General features: G+C 34.4%; 4 protein-coding genes across 5 annotated transcripts; all 4 read left to right on the plus strand.

The window, feature by feature from the left end:
• Positions 1-2,345: 2,345 nt before the first annotated feature.
• Positions 2,346-4,146, plus strand: LOC145628523 (jasmonate-induced protein homolog). The gene is made up of 3 exons (XM_081680841.1): positions 2,346-2,496; positions 3,078-3,508; positions 3,703-4,146. Exons 2-3 carry the CDS (start codon positions 3,104-3,106, stop codon positions 3,907-3,909), a joined length of 612 nt encoding a protein of 203 aa, XP_081536967.1. The 5' UTR covers positions 2,346-2,496; positions 3,078-3,103; the 3' UTR covers positions 3,910-4,146.
• A 5,999-nt stretch (positions 4,147-10,145) lies between these two features.
• On the plus strand, positions 10,146-11,690 carry LOC145628524 (uncharacterized). Its single transcript, XM_081680842.1, has 3 exons — positions 10,146-10,274; positions 10,731-11,181; positions 11,279-11,690. The coding sequence occupies exons 2-3, from the start codon at positions 10,759-10,761 to the stop codon at positions 11,492-11,494; spliced, it is 639 nt and encodes a 212-aa protein (XP_081536968.1). The 5' UTR covers positions 10,146-10,274; positions 10,731-10,758; the 3' UTR covers positions 11,495-11,690.
• Positions 11,691-12,066: 376 nt separating this feature from the next.
• Positions 12,067-13,455, plus strand: LOC145628525 (uncharacterized). 2 transcript variants are annotated; one of them, XM_081680843.1, is made up of 3 exons: positions 12,067-12,176; positions 12,276-12,721; positions 13,139-13,455. In XM_081680843.1, the coding sequence occupies exons 2-3, from the start codon at positions 12,290-12,292 to the stop codon at positions 13,340-13,342; spliced, it is 636 nt and encodes a 211-aa protein (XP_081536969.1). In that variant the 5' UTR covers positions 12,067-12,176; positions 12,276-12,289; the 3' UTR covers positions 13,343-13,455. The 2 variants fall into 2 exon arrangements, with proteins under 2 accessions (XP_081536969.1, XP_081536970.1); XM_081680844.1 differs by lacking the exon at positions 12,067-12,176 and having other exon boundaries at positions 12,211-12,721.
• Positions 13,456-17,093: 3,638 nt separating this feature from the next.
• On the plus strand, positions 17,094-19,544 carry LOC145627036 (G-type lectin S-receptor-like serine/threonine-protein kinase SD2-5). The gene has a single exon (XM_081679442.1). It carries the CDS (start codon positions 17,094-17,096, stop codon positions 19,536-19,538), a length of 2,445 nt encoding a protein of 814 aa, XP_081535568.1. The 3' UTR covers positions 19,539-19,544.
• The last annotated feature ends 1,049 nt before the right edge of the window (positions 19,545-20,593 follow it).

Consider the following 20,593-nt stretch of genomic DNA (forward strand, 5'->3'; position numbering starts at 1 on the left):
ATGAGCATGGTGCACTCGTTAAATAAAAATATTTCGAAAAAGAATATACATGCAAGTTATTTAAAAAGAACATGTTTGTGTTTAACAATGAACATGCATTATTAAAGAACATAAAGACATTAGAAAAAGAACGTGATAAAAATTTTATTAAAATTTTATGAAAAATTACACATTAACGGAAAAAATCTTTACTAAAGATTCCATTTCCCAAAAATAGTCATCTCTCTCCAAAAATCAACTTTCCATATTAATTTTAGTTCTCCTTCTAAAATATTTTCAACTAAAAAAAATTCAAGATTTCAGTTTCAAATTAAACTTCAAATTTCAAAATAACATAGGTTTATTAGAACATGAGTTATAATGTACAGAACATATAATTCATACCCGAAGAACACACTGATCAAACTCAAAGAACATACGATAATAAAAAAAACAGATATATGATAATAATAATAATAAAAAATTATGCGTCAATCATTACCTCAAAAAACATACGAGCCAAATTCAAAGAACGTATTTTATATAATTGAAACCCAAAATTCATGTTTAATCAACATATGTTAAAGAACATAAGTATAAAAGAACATATTATCAAACATATATGGGTATGTTCTTTGTCAAACATAAGTATGTTATTTATCAAATACGATATGTTCTTTATCAAACAAACGTATGTTCTTGCCGCCTTCCGAATGCACCATGCACATGGTGCACCTGGTGTAGTATCCTATTTTCATTTGCATTTGTATACTAGACTTACAGTATTGATAATATTAAAATCTAGACCTATAAATTAATCCCCTCCTCCCCCCTCCTACAAAAATATTTTTTATGTCCATGTTGTTGCTCATTCAAGCATGTATTGTGCAACAACATTGATCGACATAAAAAATGAATAAAGATAGCTTTAAAAACAAAGAATAAGAATATATGATAAAGAAAAAAAAAAAGCGTGTCAATTATGAGATACTAAATAACATTAAAAAAAAATGCCTCAATAAAAATAACAACTAAAACAAACATTTATACAAATATACTAATACATCATTTTAGTTGATGTTGAGAGAAATTTGTTCTAACTTCTTGCATGTGTATTTTTCATTTTTTCTTCATAAAAAAAATAAATAAATGCATGGCCTCATAAACTATTAGGACCACTTATAAACATTGTTCATTCTTAATATGATTGAACGGCAAGTTAATCAGAAAGGGAAAAAACCCAACTAAATAAGCATAGATTCATTCATATTTTCATATTTAAGATTTTGTCTAAAATTTCATTTTCTTCATTCACTTTCTATCATCATAAAAAAAGAATTAGGGACAAAGTCATTGTAAACAAAGTAAATTCTCTTATTGTCAAAAGGTTAATGTTCTTGCTTCCACTTGCGCACGATTTTGCCATCTGTTGACGAGTGATAACAAGTTACTTGTACTATGCTAATAATGCAAGACTATTGTGAATATAATGATACGACTTAGGGCCTGTTCACATTTACTTAATTTTAGTTCAGTTCAGTTCAACTTATTAGTTCAGTAAATGTAAACAGGCCCTTACCCTAATATGGATGTCTGGCTCTCAGACAATACGTACGATAGAACAATTACTAGAATACCCTTAGTCTCCTCTATTAACTCATATAGAGATTTACAAGTGGATCGATCAAAACAAATGTACGTATTAGCTCTAGATTCATATTTTGGATTTAAGGTTTTTCACAACTACTTGAACAGTTCAACTCCTCCAGCCCATATTCATGTGTCTTTCCATGCACCATTAAATTTATCGGTCTAACTCATTTTATTTATCTATTTTACCGATTTAACTTTTAATGAGAATTGGGTAGCAGATTAAGATCATATAGTTATGATAAATTCTTCAAATTCTTACATTTGTTATAAGATCCTCATTACTAGAATAGTATGTAGTTTTCAATCGTTATAAGTGCGTAGCGTAATACACAATAGTTGGAAAAATAGTGCAAAACTGGAAGCAAAAACATGAATCTTTTGACTATACAAGATCCTACAAGATAACAAGAATTTAATTTTTGCAAAGAATTTCTCCTTTTTTTTTTTTTTTTTTTAAATGCAAATAAAACGAGAAAGAAGAAATAAAATGAAATTTTAGACAAAAACTTTGATATGAATACAAGAAAGATAGTAGTAAAGAGGTGTCAATTCAGATGATCATATTAGGTCGAATCAATTTTTAAAGTTAAGTCATGCTAAATTATTATGTTCATGTGAGTTACCTTACCTAGTATCCGACGATCCCATCATTGCAATAATGACATTAAAATTTTATCATAATCTTCATTGAAAAAGTTATTCGACCTTATTCATTTTATTCCTTCTTAGGTCAATAGTAAGAGTATGTTATGAATGCTTGTTTACGCAACCTTTTTACTCATATCCACTATAAATACACCATTGCACTAAGGATATCTTTGCATTGCAAGCATAAACTTCTATCAATTACAAGATCAACTTAAGGTATGCTTTAATTTCTTTCTACTCCATTTTTATATGAAGTAATTTTGATCTTTTATGCAGCCAATATATATAACTGCATGTTTTATGTTATAAATAGTGTTTATCTCTTTCAATATTCATATATGCATAACAGCATAAGCTACATAAAATTCGATTTTGTGTTATAATACAATCTAAGTTAATGCTCTTTTCTTCCAATAATATTCATGAATGAACTACATATATTTTTTAGATATATATTATGCTATACTCGATCATAATACAGTCTACAATGGAGTATGTTTAATTTTATGCTAAACTAGTGCTTTTTTCTTCCAATATTCATGCATAAATATTCATTCATGCATATACCAATATGTAATTGTCTTATAATTGGATTTTTGGTAGAGGATGCCCCAGTTTCTCACGGGGCATTTTCGTGAATAAATCAACAACTTTTTCATCTGTGGAGCTCACAATATTGAAAAAATTGTTGATTTATTCACGAAAATGCCCCCATGAGAAACAAATTTCGCTTCTCACAATGAGAAATAGGGAATTTCCCTTTTTGGTAATGTAAACTATTTGGAATTGACCTTCAGGCAGCAACAAGTTAGGCAAGGTAACAATGGCTTCATCGCAAGTGCACCAATTATCTGGCAAGGAGAAGGCAGCAATCGAAGAGGCATTGAAGGAGGCGAAGTCCGTCCAAGCTAACAACATCAAGAATGCAAAGGCGAGCCAAGATAAGCTTGTCTTGGTTTCCGGTGTCATGAAAAACCAACAAGCCCGCCCTTTAAAGCTTAACAAATCCCACACATGGAAAGGAGTTTTCATAGCCGGGCCTACTGAAACTATGGCTACCGGGGTTGGTGCATTCGTGCACGAGGGTACGGCTTGGGAAGGACAACTCCCTGTGGTTGTAGGCTCCAAGGGTGTAGTGATATATGGTCACTATGATAAGGCTCTTCCTCAGCTTGGATGGCTCTTGGCTTGGGAAAAACCTGCTCTAGATTCCAATGGAATTAGCAAGGTTAGTTGCTTAGCACAATACGTGATTATATAGTAGTCATCCTTAAAATGACTGTCACTATACTCAATTTTCACTTTTAGCTGACTTGGTTATTTAATAATATCAAAAGTCAGCGTGATAAAAAGGTCACTGGTTCAAATCTCATCCATCTGCTGTGACCTAATTTGAATAATGACTGTATTTGTTTGTTGCAGGTATTTGTGGAAGCTGGACATCTAACCAAGCTCATGAAAATGGAGCTGCCTGAAATTGAAAAGAAACTTGATGAATCCGTCGGCGTATCTCGCTACTGGGATAGCGAAACCGGCGCTGCTGCAAGTGCTAAAATTGAGAACGGTGACAACAACATGGCTTTGATTGGTGCTTCCTTTGATCAGTTCTTCGAGGCCTCACAGTCTTAAGTAAAAGGACCGCCATTATCTATATATCATATATGTATCTCATCTACGTACTTAATTAACAACGTAACCAAATTAAAGGGGCACTTTGACTTAATTAAATAATAATTAAACTGCATAATGTATAATGCAGGTATTATCATGTATAATATGCTAAGTAATGCCCTCTTGGTTTTGAAACGATGAAAGATGGATGATACATACATCTAGTACTTTTATAAATAAAGAATGCTTGCTTTATATTACTTTGTATCACTTTTATACAGCATGTTTTTCTTGATAAGTTCTTGTTAAGGAAACTTTTTTGCTAACTGATTGAAGAATTATTTATATATAGTCAATACACGGATCAACATTTATATACGATTTTTTTTACAATGGACTTTGTACGAAGTATTATTTACAATGGACTTTGTACGAAGTATTATTTATGTTAGAGGACCAACTTAACCAAAAGCTTAAACTGATGGTTGAAGCCCAGGAATATGTTTTATACTCTATCAATTTAGTTGTCACACATTACTTTGTCCTGCACATTGACGAAAATATTAGATTAGATTAATATTAATTAATTAAAATATTTTTACCACGATAAAAAAATTAGTGCTTAAGTTGTTATGATTAAAGATTTTACTCCTTATAACAAATTCTAGTTGTTTACATTTTCTAATAACTTTCTCAAATAACGTGCAGTGTTAAATAGAGCTGTCAATTCGGGTAAACAGGTCGGTTCAATTCAGATTAATTTCATAACCTATGCGGAGGCGGGTTTGGGTTGGGTCATGCTTGAGTCAGGTCACGTCGGGCCATACTTCTTATCGAGTTTGGGTCGGGTTAATAACAGATCGGGTTACATTGGAGTCGGGTGAACAATAGGTCGGATTTAATTCAGGTTTTCAAAGGTTAAAACGGGTTAGGGTAATTCTCGGGTTCGAGTCGAGTCATATAATGCCGTTTGGAACCATATGTGATTAATATTTGTTGTCATAAATGTTCGTGGTAAGCTTGAGTTAATGAAATCGGTGCAAGTTTAAACCGGTAAATTGGTCGTTTAATATTTTAGGGGATACATTATTTCGGAGTAATATAATGTCGTTTGCAACCATATAAGATCATTATATGATGTCATAAATGTTCGTAGTAGGCTTGATTTAATGAAATCCGTGCAAGTTGTAAACCGGTATTTAAATTGGTCGTTTAAAGGCAAATTGGATGGTTCCACCAACCCAATTGGACTCCCAGAGGATATTAGGGACCATGAAAAACATTTCGGCAATTTTAATTTTCGAGCGAAAAAAAAATTCAAAAACTTCCAAAATAGAAGACTAATATCCACGCATTTTGAGAAATTTTGGAAGTTTAGGGGCCCGGTGTCCAAAAGTCTTGAAATTTTAGAGGATACATCTCGGGTTCATATAAGTTGTTTGGAACCATATATGATCATTATTTGTTGGCATAACTGTTCGTGGTAGACTTGAGTTCATGAAATCGGTGCAAGTTGTAAACCGACAAATTGGTTGTTTAAAGGCAAATTGGATGGTTTCACCCACCCAATGGGACTCCCGGACGGTATTAGGGACCACTAGTAAACATTTCGGCAATTTTTATTTCTGGGCGAAAAAAAAGTCAAAAACTTCCAAAATAGAAGACTAATATCCACGCTTTTTGAGAAATTTTGGAGGATTTGAGGCTCGGTGTCGAAAAGTCTTGAAATTCTAGGGGATACATCTCGAGGTCATAAAATGTCGTTTGGAACCATACGTGATCATTATTTGTTGTCATAAATATTCATTGTAGGTTTGAGTTAATGAAATCGGTGCAAGTTGTAAACCGGTAAATTATTCGTTTAAAGGCAAATTGGATGGTTCCACCCACCCAATTAGACTCCCGGAGGATATTAGGGACCATGGTAAACATTTCGACTATTTTTTATTTACAAGCGAAAAAAATCAAAAAATTTCAAAATTGAAGACATATCTACGCTTTTTGATAACTTTTGGAGGTATAGGGGCCCGGTGTTGAAAAGTATTAATATTTTAAGGGATACATCTCGTGGTCATATAATGTCGTTTGAAACCATATATGATCATTATATGTTGTCATAAATGTTCGTAGTAGGCTTGAGTTAATGAAATCCATGCAAGTTGTAAACTGGTAATTAAATTGGTCGTTTAAAGGAAAATTGGATGGTTACACCAACCCAATTGGACTCCTGGAGGGTATTAGGGACCATTAAAAACATTTTGGCAATTTTTTATTTCTGGACGAAAAAAAGTTAAAAACTTCCAAAATAAAAGACTAATATCCACGCTTTTTGAAAATTTTTGGTGGTTTCAGGGCCCGGTGTCCAAAAGTCTTGAAATTTTACGGGATAAATCTCGGGTTGATATAATGTTGTTTGGAACCATATCTGATCATTATTTGTTGTCATAATTGTTCGTGGTAGGCTAGCTTGAGTTAATGAAATCGGTACAAGTTGTAAACCGGTAAATTGGTTGTTTAAAGGCAAATTGGATGGTTCCACCCACCCAACGGGACTCCCGGAAAGTATTAGGGACCATGGTAAACATTTCGGCAATTTTTATTTCTGAGCGAAAAAAAGTCAAAAATTTCAAAATTGAAGGCTAACTAATATCCACGCTTTTTGAGAAATTTTGGAGGATATGGGGCTCAATGTCGAAAAGTCTTGAAATTCTAGGGGATACATCTCGGGGTCATAAAATGTCATTTGGAACCATATGTGATCATTATTTGTTGTCATAAATGTTCGTTGTAGGCTTGAGTTAATGAAATCGGTGCAAGTTGTAAATCGGTAAATTGGTCGTTTAAAGGCAAATTGGATGGTTCCACCCACACAATTGGACTCCCGAAGGGTATTAGGAACCATGGTAAATGTTTCGACAATTTTTATTTACGGGCGAAAAAAAGTAAAAAAATTCTAAAATTGAAGGCTAATATCCACGGTTTTTGAGAAATTTTGGAGTCTTCATGGCCCGATGTCTAAAAGTCTAGAAATTCAAGGGAATACACCTCTGGGTCATATAATGACGTTTGAAACCATAAATGACCTTTATATGTTGTCATAAATGTTCGGGGAAGGCTTGAGTTAATGAAATAAAAGCAAGTTGTAAACCGGTAAATTGGTCGTTTAAATACAAATTGGATGGTTCTATCCACCTAATTGTACTACCGGAAGGTTTTAGTAACAATGGTAAACATTTTGGCAATTTTTATTTTCGGGTGAAAAAAATTCAAAAAATTCCAAAATTGAAGGCTAATATCCACGCTTTTTGAAAAAATTTTGAGGTTTTGGGGTCCGGTTTTGAAAAGTTTTGAGATTTTAGGGAATACATCTCGAGGTCATATATTGAAGGATAATATCCACGCTTTTGGAAAAATTTTTGAGGTTTCGGGGTCCGGTTTTGAAAAGTTTTGAGATTTTAGGGAATACATCTCGGGGTCATATAATACTGTTTTAAACCATAAATTATCATTATATGATGTCATAAATGTTCGTTGTTGGCTTGAGTTAGTGAAATCGATGCAACTTGTAAACCGTTAAATTCACCATTTAAAGGCAAATTGGATGGTTCCACCCTCCTAATTGGACTCTCAGGGGGTATTAGGGATCATGGTAAATATTTTGGTAATTTTTATTTACAGGCGAAAAAAAGTGAAAAAATTCCAAAATTTAAGGATAATATCTACGCTTTTTGAGAAATTTTGGAGGTTTCGAGGCTCGGTGTCGAAAATCCTTGAGATTTAAGGGGAAACATCTCGGGGTCATATAATGTCCTTTGGAACCATATATGATAATTATATGTTATCATAAATGTTCGTAGTAGGCTTGAGTTAATTTATTCGGTGAAAGTTGTAAACCGTTAAATTGGCCTTTTAAAAGCAAATAGGATGGTTTCACCCACCCAATTGGACTCCCGGAGGTTATTAGGGACCATGGAAAACATTTTGGTAATTTTTATTTCCCGGCGAAAAAAGTAAAAAAAAACCAAAAATTGAAGGCTAATATCCACGTGTTTTGTGAAATTTTGGAGGTTTTGGGGCCCGGTTTCGAAAATCCTTTAGATTTTAGGGGAAACATCTCGGGGTCATATAATGCCGTTTGGAACCATATATGATCATTATATGTTCTCATAAATATTTTTGGTAGGCTTGAGTTAATGAAATCGGCGCAAGTTGTAAACCTGTAAATTGGTCGTTTAAAGGCAAATTGGATGGTTCCACCCGACCAATTAGACTCCCGGAGGGTATTAGGGACCATGGTAAAAATTTCGGCAATTTTTATTTCCGGGTGAAAAAAATCAAAAAATCCCAAAATTTAAGGCTAATATCCACGTTTTTTGAGAAATTTTGGAGGTTTTGGGTAGAGCTGTCAATTCTGGTAAACGGGTCGGGTTTGGGTCAGTAAGAGTGGGTTGGGTCAACTCGGGTCAGGTCAATTCGGATTAATTCCATAACCTATGCAGGCCGGATTTTGGTTGGGTCATGCTTGAGTCGGATCACGTCGGGTCATACTTCTTATCGGGTTTGGGTCGGGTTTACGTCAGGTTACATTCGGGTTGGGTGAACAATAGGTCGGGTTTAATTCAGGTTTTCACGGGTTAAGCGAGTTAGGGTAATTCTCGGGTTCGATTCGGGTTTAGTTCAAGTTAATAATTTGCGGGGTAGATTAGGTCGGGTCATTCTCGGGTTTGAGTCGAGTTCGGTTCAAGTCAATATTTTGCGGATTATAATCAGGTCGGGTCATTTTCAAGTCGGGTTATTCTCAAGTTCAAGTCGGGTTCTGTTCAAGTCAATAATTTGCGGGTTATAATCAGGTTGGGTCATTTCCAAGTCGGGTCATTCTCGGATTCAAGTCGGGTTATGTTTTAGTCAATAATTTGCAGGTTACAATCAGGTCGGGTAATTTCCAAGTCAGATCATATTCGAGTTCAACTAACTATAAATAGATAATTATCATTTTTATCAAGCTAATTATTTCCTTTGACTATAATATATATGACAATATATTAGGGAAATATAGTTTATAATTTAGGAAGATAATTATCTTTTTTGACCATACAACAAATACTATATACTATATTTAACTCTTAAATTTGAGGATGATGCTCCTTTCTTTTGCTGGCCTCCACCGACTTGGTCTCCCTAGACAAAATGCTTTGATTAACAATAATAAGGTGGTCTAAATTGCATTTAAAATGATTTGAAATCGGGTCGGGAACAATTTGGGTTGAATTAGGTCGAGTCAATAACAAGTCGTGTTGATTTCGAGTCGAGTTAGTAACAGATCAGATTGAATTTTTGGGTCGGGTTAGTAATAGGTTTTGTAAAATTCCGGTCGGGTCAATAACAAGTCGGGTTGAATTTGGGTCAGGTCAATAACAAGTCGGGTTGATTTCGGTCGCGTTTGTAACAGGTTGGGTTAAATTCGGGTCGGGTTGAATTCAAGTCAGATTAGTAACAAGTCGGGTTAAATTCGGGTTTTGACGGGTTAAAAGGGGTTTGGGTCAATTTTGGTTCAAGTCAGGTTCGGTTCAGGTCAATAATTTACGAGTTACATTTGGGTTGGGTCATCTCCAGGTCAGTTCATGTTCGGGTTCGGGTCTCACATACTCGGATCAACTCGGGTCTAGGGTTGGTTTCAGGTCGGGTTTGGGTCACCATTTTTTCGGGTTCAGATAGGTCGGTTAATAATCGGGTTTAAATCGATATTTTGGGTCGGGTCAACTTTTGACAGCTCTAGTGTTAAGTACACAGTAGTTGGTTTAGAAAATACAGTATTGCATTTTCTATCAAACCTTGTTCCCCGTACAAAAATTGGGAGTTTAGCTTGCTCATTAAGATTCAAATCAATGGATAAACATGGACGACTTTGAACAAACACCGACACTTAATTTCTTTTTTCAACAAGGACAATTTATCACTATATTCTATACAATTGACAATTCATCATATTGGTTATTAACAATATTAATAAAATTAATAAAATGAGAGTGAGGGATAGCTTGAGTGGTTAGACTTTCCTCTCGATTACAGTAGATCTGGGATCGATTCTCACATCTCTGTAGTGGTGGCTCTCTATTCTATTTAGTGCAAACATCATTATTTTTTTGGGATAAGTTTATGACTTTGATGACAACTACTATCCTACGCATCAAGCCATCAATTTTGACACGAATTTTTCTTAATTTTGGCCTGTCATACAAAAATAATTTCGTTGCAAATAATATTCCTCTTGTTCGTCCCTCTATAAATACATTCAAATGGTGAACCCAAAATTATTCAATCTTCATCCATTATTGCAATTCATATTAATCTTCTTTAATTTCCATTATTGTATTCGAGCTGAGGTACACATTCTATCCTGATCTCTTTTCTGTAGTTCATCATAAGGTCGGGTCGAGCACTAATAGCTATCTTAATTTCGTTTATTACTTAGCTAGCTAGTACATGCATGGATTGTTCAATATTATTCCAACTGTAAAATACTACCTCGATCTGTTTTAAATTATTTGTAATTATTTGACATAAAATGTTAGTAGAAAATATCTAATCGTTACAAATAAATTAAAACTAACAAAGCTAGTATATCAATTAATACTATGTTCAATCTTTTGTACATATCTAAATCCTTAGATGTTTGCTTCAATATTTTGTATTTTTCTGATTTGATTTTCACAAGAATAATAAGTTGAAAAAAACAAAGCATAATACTCGATTTACTTCTCTTTCTACCTTAATGTTTGTTATTGTTTATGGTCATATAGAATGAATTTTGACCGTTATTATTATTTTTTTCCTTGTAGAGGTAGCTAGCTAGCTAGCTAGGAAACAATGACTTCGGTGCAACAAGTAGACCAGGGTTTAACCCAATTAACCGTTAAGGAGAAAGCAACAATTAGTGAGGCGATGAAGGAGGCTCAAACCTTGTTGGAAAACAACAACAATAATGATGCAGACGAGATTCAACTCGCTACAGTTGCAGGTGTTATAAAAAATTCCCAAAACAGGCCACTTGTGCTAAATAAAACGCTTAATGGGTTTGGAGTTTTCGTAGTGGCACCTCCTACAAATGTTGGTAGTGGTGGGTTTATTCATAGGGCTCCTACTTTGCCTCATATTCCAGGTGGAGGCGGTCCAGGCCCCGTGATCATAGGCTGTAAGGCCGCGTTGATATATGGTACCTTCGATAGGGCTTTACCTCAACTCGGATATCTCTTGGCTTGGTTCAAAGCTCAGAGTTCTGATGAACATAAGGTAATGTTTTGGTTTAATTTGTTTTCAAATAACTATATTTTTTATGTAATTTTTTTTTTATACATTGTTTAAGTGGTTTTTAAAAAATTGTTTTTAGGTGTATGTGGAATCTGGGAACCTAAGCAAGCTCATGGAAATGGAATGGAGTGATATTGAGCAGAAATTGGATGCATCTAGCAACGAAAGTCGGTTCGGGGATAGCGAGACAGGAGCTATAGCAGCTGCTGAAATAAACCTTCTAGGCGACAACCTGGCTTTGCTTGGAGCAAGCTTTGATCAAGTGTTCTTTGATGAAAACACTTCCCAGTCTTAATTCCAAGACCCATCATCGACATAATATAATATTGTATCTCTTTGTGCAAAATAAATAGTCACGTTAATATTGTAATTTGAACGAAAAAGTATATCTTACTACCACAGGGGCACTAGGACTTTTTTAACTCGCATTTTCCATTATTATGCAAGCTTTATCATGTTTGAATATTGTATTTAATAAGCTAATCAATAAATTATGCTCCTTGGTTTTGTATAATTGGAAGAAGGAATGTGGTTCTGATATATCTTAATTAATACGTATCTATAATCATTGAACCTTAGCTAATACACGATATTTTGTCAAATAATTTTCGGCCTAATCCTTTCTAAGTATCAAAAAATAAAAAATCACACGACTCCTCATTAATGTTTCAACGCGTCCAACCTAAATTTAATTCTACACATTATGAATATAACAACCTCTGAGAAGCCTTTAAAGACAACTAATTATATTCTCTTAGTTTAAAATATTATGACAAAGACAAGGCATTATTTTATCCCCAAATTCCTTCTTTTATTTTTGGACTTGATTCTTCTTACACTATTTTGCCACCTATAGTACTATTAGATTCATCAAAATGCATATGTACGCAACCTTTTTCGCTTTCCCTTCATAAATACACAATTGAAAACAGTTAACCATAAACTTCACTCATCAATTAATATTGTACTTAATTAAGGTATACTTAACTTTCTTCATTTCTGTGTATTTATACTATGGAGTAATAATATATATAGTGTTGGTTTCAATCTGATATATATTTTATGCAACGCTTTAGGTGGCGCGACTACAATGGCATCAGACCAACAAGTCCGAGGTGCAATTCATCAATTCGCGGGGAAGGCAGAGAGAGCAACAATAGGAGAGCAAGCAAAGAAAGAAGCACAAACAATGTTAGCAAACAACAAGGAGAAAGCGAAGGTGAGCCAAGATGAGCTAGTTTTGGTGACAGGAGTAATAAAGAATCTCCAACCTTGTGGAATTATGCTTAATAAGTCCCATGATTGGAAGGGGCAATTCATAGCCAAGCCTCATGATAAGACTATTGGTGAGCATGCTAGTGGTGGGTTTGTGCACCAAGGCGTCCCGTGGCAAGGGACTCTCCCGGTGGTTGTAGGGTCGAAAGGTTCGATGATATATGGTCATATCGATAATCATGCTCCTCCTAAGCTTGGATGGCTCTTGGCTTGGGACAAGCCGGACAACCCTAATGAGCTTAAAAGGGTATGTTATAACCATAATTAATAAAAGGTGCTACATTTGATCTGTTTTCATTTTATCTTAACATTTACTATTGGGTAGGTGTAAAAAAAAGGCAGATAAAGTAAGACAAAGTGAGGGTAAAAGAAATAATATTAGGGGTAAGAGGGGTAATGTAATAAACAAAATGTACCATAATTGGATTAAAGTATGTTAGTACAAACAAATCAAAATGAAGTGTTAAAAAAAGGGAAATTCCCTGTTTCTCGTGGGGCATTTTCGTGAATAAATCAACAACTTTTTCATTATTGTGAGTTCTACAGTTGAATAAAGTTGTTGGTTAAATAATTGATTAGAATTTAGAAACTGGTGTAGTATATTTGGTTTAATAATTGATCATCGCAGTCAGTCAATTATTCATTCATTTGTCTATATTTGCAGGTGTATGTAGAAGCAGGGCAACTAGGCCGGCTCATGAAAATGGAATGGAATGAAATCGAACAAAAATTGGATGCATCGCGTAGTACAAGTCATTGCTGGGATAGCGAGACTGGTGCTGTAGCAGCTGCTGATATCAAGGACTATGGTGAAAAACTAACGTTGCTTCGTGCAAGCTTTGATCATTCCCCTAGTGCTAATAAGTAAACTGATGGTATCTAAATGCTGGGATTGAAGAAAGAATTTAAGATACATGTAATAACATCTATGCTTATGTTACACTCAGCTCGTAAATAATCTTAAGTCGTCCTATTTGATAATCAGCTGAATTGGTTGTGCGTTTGTAAGTGGAAGCAAGAACCTCGAATTGAATATTGGACAAACTTAGATAAGCTAGAATGGATCAATGCTTCTTCCTCCTTTTATGTCTAAAGCCTGTCCAATCAATCAAAGAGAATATTAGATTAAGAATATAACTCATATGGAGTACGTACAAAATATGTTTCAAAGTTATTCTTAATTACTACTTGTAGGCAAGAACCTTGAATTTTGGGTAAGGGGAGTGAACGTTTCACTAAAATTTCAATACTCATATTGTAGGCAGAGATCCTTATTAGAGGGTACATTATTGTATGTCAGTAAATTGTTAAGTTGTGAAGGTTGCTTCTTTCGTGTTTTAATAAGTGTTATACATTGATCGACACATCATTTTAGGCATTTTAATTGACTTTTAAATAATATAAGAGGTAAGTGGGGAAGTGGGGTGGTTGAAGTTTTAAAAATGGTAAAAGAAAAATAGTAGGTTAATAATTTATTCAAAAATAATGATTTTGAGAGGAAAATATTAATAATAATTATATATATATTTAAAAAAAAAAAAAAAAAAAAAAAAAAGTAGTTTTGGCTTTGAGTGGGAAGCATGAAAGGAAAGAGATACTCCCTCCATCTTTAAATACTTGCTCCACTTTACTTTTTCGGTCGTTTTGAAATACTTTGCTCCATTTCCTTATGTGGAAATTTTTTACAATAATATTTAATTCATTTCTCTCACCTAGTGGACCCAACATAAATCATATTTTATTAATTTCATATTCTCTCTCCTCCAATTCTGTCAACTACTTTTGTTTTTTAATTTTTATTCTTCACCTTACCCCACTACCGCTATATTTTATTCCTTTATCTAATTTCTCTTAAAACTCCGCGCATAGAGAATTGGAACAAGTATTTAAAAACGAAGGAAGTAAAACACAATCGCATTTCGTTAAGTGTAACACTTATTAAAACAAGGAGGGAATACCAAGAAAGAAAACTACTGAAGTATTTTAAACTAATAACACCTTTAAGAAAAAAGTGCCATAATTTTAGTGAAACAAAGGAAGTTTACGGTAAAAGAGGTTCAATTTGCTAAATAACAAGTTAACAACTCTTCCGTTCAAAAAAAAAAAAAAAGTGAACAACTCTTTGTCAAATTTCTTCCATCACCCTCGACTCACTATTTACACCGACTTTGAAAGGTATTGCTAATCAACTCCTGTAATTAATCAATCAATCCTACTTTGATTTAAAAGTCTTGAATCCTACTTTCAAAGTCTTCCAAGTCATTTTATATTTGTATATGCCTTCTAATTCGTCAAAGTCTTCTAAATTAATCTGCACGACAGCGATGCTGCATTCACTTTATTAAACAACTTTTACTCCTTTACGAATTCTTTAATTTGTTGCGTTCATGTTTTCACTTTATTAAACAACTTATACTTTAGGAAATTTTGACATTTTGTCCACCAGACCACAACTACCAATTAAAAAAGGTATTTTGAAAACAACTACCTATTATTATTATTGAGAGTGAGGGATAGCTCAAGTAGGGGTGTTCATAAATCGGTCCGGACCAAAAAAAATGGACCGGACCACCCCGGACCGAACCCGGACCGGACCGAATTTCGGTCCGGTCTTCGGGTCTTGAAATTCATTTTTCGGGTCTTCGGTCCGGTCCGGTCTAAAACCTGTAAAAACTGGTTTTGGACCGGACCGATTTTTTTATTAAAAATATGTGTGAAACCTTAAATAATGGTTAAAATTATCCTTAATAAGCTTAGAAAATTTAAATTTATAAGTTTTTTCGCACTAAACATACAAAAAAAGACGTAAAAATGACGTTACAACATAGTTTTTCCAATATTTTTTTTGTGTTTTCCTAAACTTTGTAAAAAATTTAGTATTCTTTTAAAAACAATTCGTAAACCGGTCCAAAGCGGTCCGGCCTGGGTTTTGGACCGATTCTTTCGGTCCGGTCCGGGTTTGGTCCTAACTTAATCGGTCCGGTCTTCGGTTCTTAAAATTCTAATTTCCGGTCTTCGGTCCAATCCGGGTTGGTCCGGGCCAGACCGATGAACAGTCCTAAGCTCAAGTGGTTAGAGCTTCCCTCCCGATTTCAGGAGATCCTGGGATCGATTCTCACCCCCGCCCTTGTGGCTCTCTAAACACCAAAAACCTATTATTATTATTTTTAAAAAATAATTATCATAAAGTTGTAAAAACTTTAAGTAACACTTTTTATCATTTTTTATCTTTATGAAGAGTAATTTAAATAATGATTTTATAAGGTAAAGGTAAAAAGTAAAACCTATATTGTAGTTAGAATTATTATTAGAATGGTATAATTACTTAAACTTTTTACAACTTTGTGGTAATTTTTTTTTTAAAAAAAATAATTAATAGGTATTTGTTTTCAAAGCATGCGCTTTAATTAATACAGAGTAGTCTTAACAAAATTTCCACTTCTTTATGAATTCTTTAATTTGTTGCGTTCAAGCTTCGGTAGTTTCAAACTTTCAACAAAGATGACTAGAGATATTACATTCTTAATAACTAGAGATATTAATCATTACAATTGCACATTGATAAGCTTGAAAAAAAAATATGTCAAGAAAAAAAAGGAGTTAGGTTTCGTTATAGGAAAATTTGTTAGAAAAAAAAAATTGTTAGAAAGGTATGTACTTATATGTTCACTTTTTTGTAAAGAAGAATCTTATACGTTTAAAGTGATGAAAAGATCCTTATAACTCATTTTTGTTGTGAGGAGAGACCTTGATGTTGAAATAGGATCGTTCATTGAGTTTACTTTTCCGGTGTGGAGCATCACGCACATGGAACGTGATGTTTTAAAAAGACATTTTTGTTCTTTTTTTTTCCCACGTTTTCACTTCCTCTCTCGGCTCTTTCTATCCTCATATTTTCTCTCAAAATTCCTTTTCTTTCCTCATAATCATAGGAAAAAATAAGAAGGAAAATATATTTTTTAAACATCACGTGCATGTCACATGATGGTCAATGCCGGAAAAGTGAAGTCAACGGTCATATCCTAATGTGAAGGTCTCTCCTCACAACAAAAATGACTTATAAGGGTCTTTTTCAACACTTTGAACATATGAGGCCCTTCTTCACAAAAAAGTTACCCCCTCCGTAAATTAAAAGTCTCTTTCTCTATATTATGTGACTATGTGAGTAATAAATGTTAGAAATAGACTTTGTATTAAGGGACGGAGGGAGTAACATAGAAGTATTTTTTGGACAAATTTTCCTATATTTTATGTATTTTATGTATACAGTTCAAATTCCTTAATGTCTAAAAGAAAACTTTGAAATCCTCCAAGTCATTGCATTGCACTGTGGCAATCTTTATACAAGTTCATTTTACGGAGCCGTTATACATGCCAGATTTGAGGACAAGTTCATTTTCCGTCCACAACTTGTAATTGAAACTTTGGTTGAAATTTAACAGTAAGTCTGTGTACATATAGTTTTTGTTTTTGTACTACAGAATTTTATTTTATTCTTCTTGGAATGTTGAGATAAATTACAGAAGTGGTACAGAAAAGTGACAGTAGGAAATGTATATTTACAATCAAGTAATAAGATAGAAATACTAACTCAATTTTATTTGATGAAATTCCAGGAAATGCAGATGAAAGATGGAAATAAGAGGGTATCAGGTACATTTAAGTTGCTCTTATATACTACTTGTTGCTACTTAATTTATACAAGCAATATCAGCTTTGCTGAAGACGTCGATGCTGAGCACGATTTTTCAGTTCACTATGTAAATATGTCATGGAAGCCTAACATGAGTAACATCCCCCCCGATGTGGCTCCTGTCCCTGATTTAAGATATATCATTATCACTCATCAAACAGATGCTTATCCTCGCTTTGCATTTGGTTTTTCCCAAATACCTGGTAAAAATTCATACATACTTGCTGTTCTTATGGGGCCCTTTGTTAATCCAGAGATTAACTCTGTAGCTGTATGGTGTGCTAATCGAGATCATCCCGTTGGAGAGGATGCAACTCTTTATCTTACATCGGAACGAGGTTTAGTATTAAGGGATGGAGATGGAAGTTTGGTTTGGTCTACCAGCACCTTAAACCTTTCAGCTTCGTCGATCCGTTTGCAAAACAATGGGAATTTAGTAATGCTAAATGCAGAAGGAAAAACCATCTGGGAGAGTGGTTACCATCCAACAGATACTTTACTTAATTTTAAGCAGGATCTTTCCATAGGTCAACGATTAACATCCAGCAAATCGAATTTTGATTATTCCTCAGGGATGTATTATGTTAGCTGGGAAGTTGATGGTCTTCATGCTTATATTGATTTAGATCCACCACAGGAATACAGGTTTATGGATTATGAAACCTACCACTTTATAGTTTCCCGATATATAGGTAAAGCTCAGGGTAGTTTGACTTATATATTTATTGATCCAAATGGACACTTGCAATGGATAGATTATAAAGAACAATCCAACTCGTTTGATTTATTTGATCATCTTGATGTTTTTGATGGCCATTATGGTTGTTCATACCCAACTACTTGCGGAAACTATGGAATTTGTACAAATTTTAGTGTGTGTGGTTGTCCGAGTAGCTCTGATTATTTCCAGCCAGTTAATTCGCTTATTCCCTCTTTAGGTTGTAGTCTTGTTAATCCTCTATCTTGTCCCGACACCCATAAACTCCATTATTTGTTTGAGCTTAAGAATGTTGCCTACTTCGATTCTATTCCCTCGCTCACAGGAACCGATGTTGACAGTTGCAAAAGTGCATGTTTAAGAAATTGTTCGTGCAAAGCTGTCTTCTTTCGCTACTATGGGAATACCTCTTTTGGTAATTGTACACTGCCTTCTGAGATACTTACTATGATGGATGTTTCTCATCAATCCAAGTATAAGGCAGTTGCATACATCAAATTGCAGAAAAAATTGCAAAACAGGGCGGTAACAAAAGCTTCATTGAAGATAAAATTGGTGCTACCTGTTTCTGCCATCAGCTTGATGATAGTGTTGGTTATGGTTATTATGTTGATAATATGGAGGCGAAAAAGCAATAATGGCAAGAAATTCAATTGTTCACTTGATATTTTGGTCGACACCATAAGTCGGTTCTCTTTTGAAGATCTGAAATTAGCTACCCAAAACTTCCAAGCAAGGCTTGGTAGAGGAGGGTTCGGGTCTGTTTTCGAAGGTACATTAAGTGATGGAACAAAAGTTGCCGTGAAAAAATTGGATTCAGTAGGCCAAGGGAGGAAGGAATTCCTCGCCGAGGTCAACACAATTGGTAGCGTTCACCACTTCAACCTGGTGAGGTTAATTGGATTTTGTGATGACGGGTTGAATAGACTTCTTGTCTATGAATACATGTGTAATGGGTCACTTGAAAAGTGGATCTTCAACCAAGACATATCACTAGCACTTACCTGGAGTGTACGCCAAAAGATTATTCATGGTGTGGCCGCGGGACTTGAATATCTACATACACACTGCAAGCAAAACGTGATCCACTTTGATATCAAACCTCAGAATATACTCCTAGACAAAGACTTCAACATCAAGATTTCTGATTTCGGCTTAGCAAAAATGGTTGACCGAGATCAAAGCCAAGTTATGACCATGGTAAGGGGGACACCAGGATATATGGCTCCAGAGATGGTTACTGGTCGTGCCATCTCTGTTAAGGTCGATGTCTACAGCTTTGGAGTTCTTGTCCTAGAAATTGTGTGTGGCCGTAAGAATTTTGGTTCATCAGAAGGTGATTGTCTCACTAACTTGGTGAAGGTGAAGGCTGATGAGGATCAACTCTCCAATCTAATTGACGAACGTGGTGAAGATATGCTACAACACAAGGAAGAAGCGGTGAAGATGATGAAGATCGCAATATGGTGCTTACAACCTCACTTCATTCGGCCTACTATGTCTATGGTGGTGAAAGTTTTACAGGATCTTCCAAACATGGCAGCCTTGAGTGATCTCAGTTACCTGACCATGGTCCAAGAAGCTGCTCCAGCGGAGACAAACTATGACTCTGCATTCCGTCCACCAGAGTCACTTTTGTCTGGACCGCGTTGATACGAAGCTAGTCCAATCTCGAGTTTCTTAGCTGCACTTGTAGCAGTATTAGAACTCTACACTATCTTCTATGGATGTCATCAGCTGACTACTTATGTTTTTTCAGGTAAATCAAATAGCCATAGCTCTTGCTTGTACCAGTTTGTCTTCCTGTTTGTGTTATTCTGAATGCTATAATTTGATGTATTGCTGAAAACTAGCATCTGTTTAGTTTGTATTTTATGCTTCTATCTATTTTATCTGTATTCTATGCTTTTTGCCTTTTATCTTTTTTTGCTCCCTTCTTTTTAAAAGATTGTGTAATTAACAAATAAAATTTCAGGTAACAATTATGAAATCCAGCTATCATAGTTATTTAGGTTTGTCAACCATTCAGGAATTCAGTTTATAAATTCTCTGATCAATGATGATTTTATTGAACCAATGATCAAATTAAAAAACTATGTATTCTTTTTTTCCATAAAAGACTATAAAGTATAAACCTTAGGATCCACATCAAATAAACAGAGAGTAAACTTTACTAAATAAGACAAATTAGCATTTCCCACATAACAACATATCATATTCTCATATTTCTGAACTAAAATCATCATAAGCTTTTTGTTGAAGGAATTACAAACAACAAAAGACTAACACATCTTTCTTCAGACAAGATGACACATGAGTGATCTTCTACATGAAAGATGATTGACAGCAAGAAATGAAACTTGAGACAGCGGCATTTTGTAATAGGGTTATGTTTAATTAGAAAACTCCGAAGAAGTTGCTAATTCTTAAATAACAAGAGTGCATAGACTTCCAGCAGCACAACTAACTTACAGCATTCAAGTAGAGAATAAAGCTAACAACCAGGAACTTAATATCACCGAGAAGTGATAATCAACTAACACAAACAGCACAATAAGAGCAAGAACGTCTAACCTTTAAAACTTAAAGTCTCGATTGAGATGACATCAACCATTAAACCAGTTTAACACCTCAAACACGACCATCCCATAAGGATTCAGAACGAACTTTTTCTGATGTTAAAAGGTTCAGTCCCAACTTTCTGGCAC

Source organism: Chenopodium album, chromosome 4 (assembly GCF_948465745.1).
Source record: "Chenopodium album chromosome 4, dcCheAlbu1.1, whole genome shotgun sequence".
NCBI lineage: Eukaryota > Viridiplantae > Streptophyta > Magnoliopsida > Caryophyllales > Amaranthaceae > Chenopodium > Chenopodium album.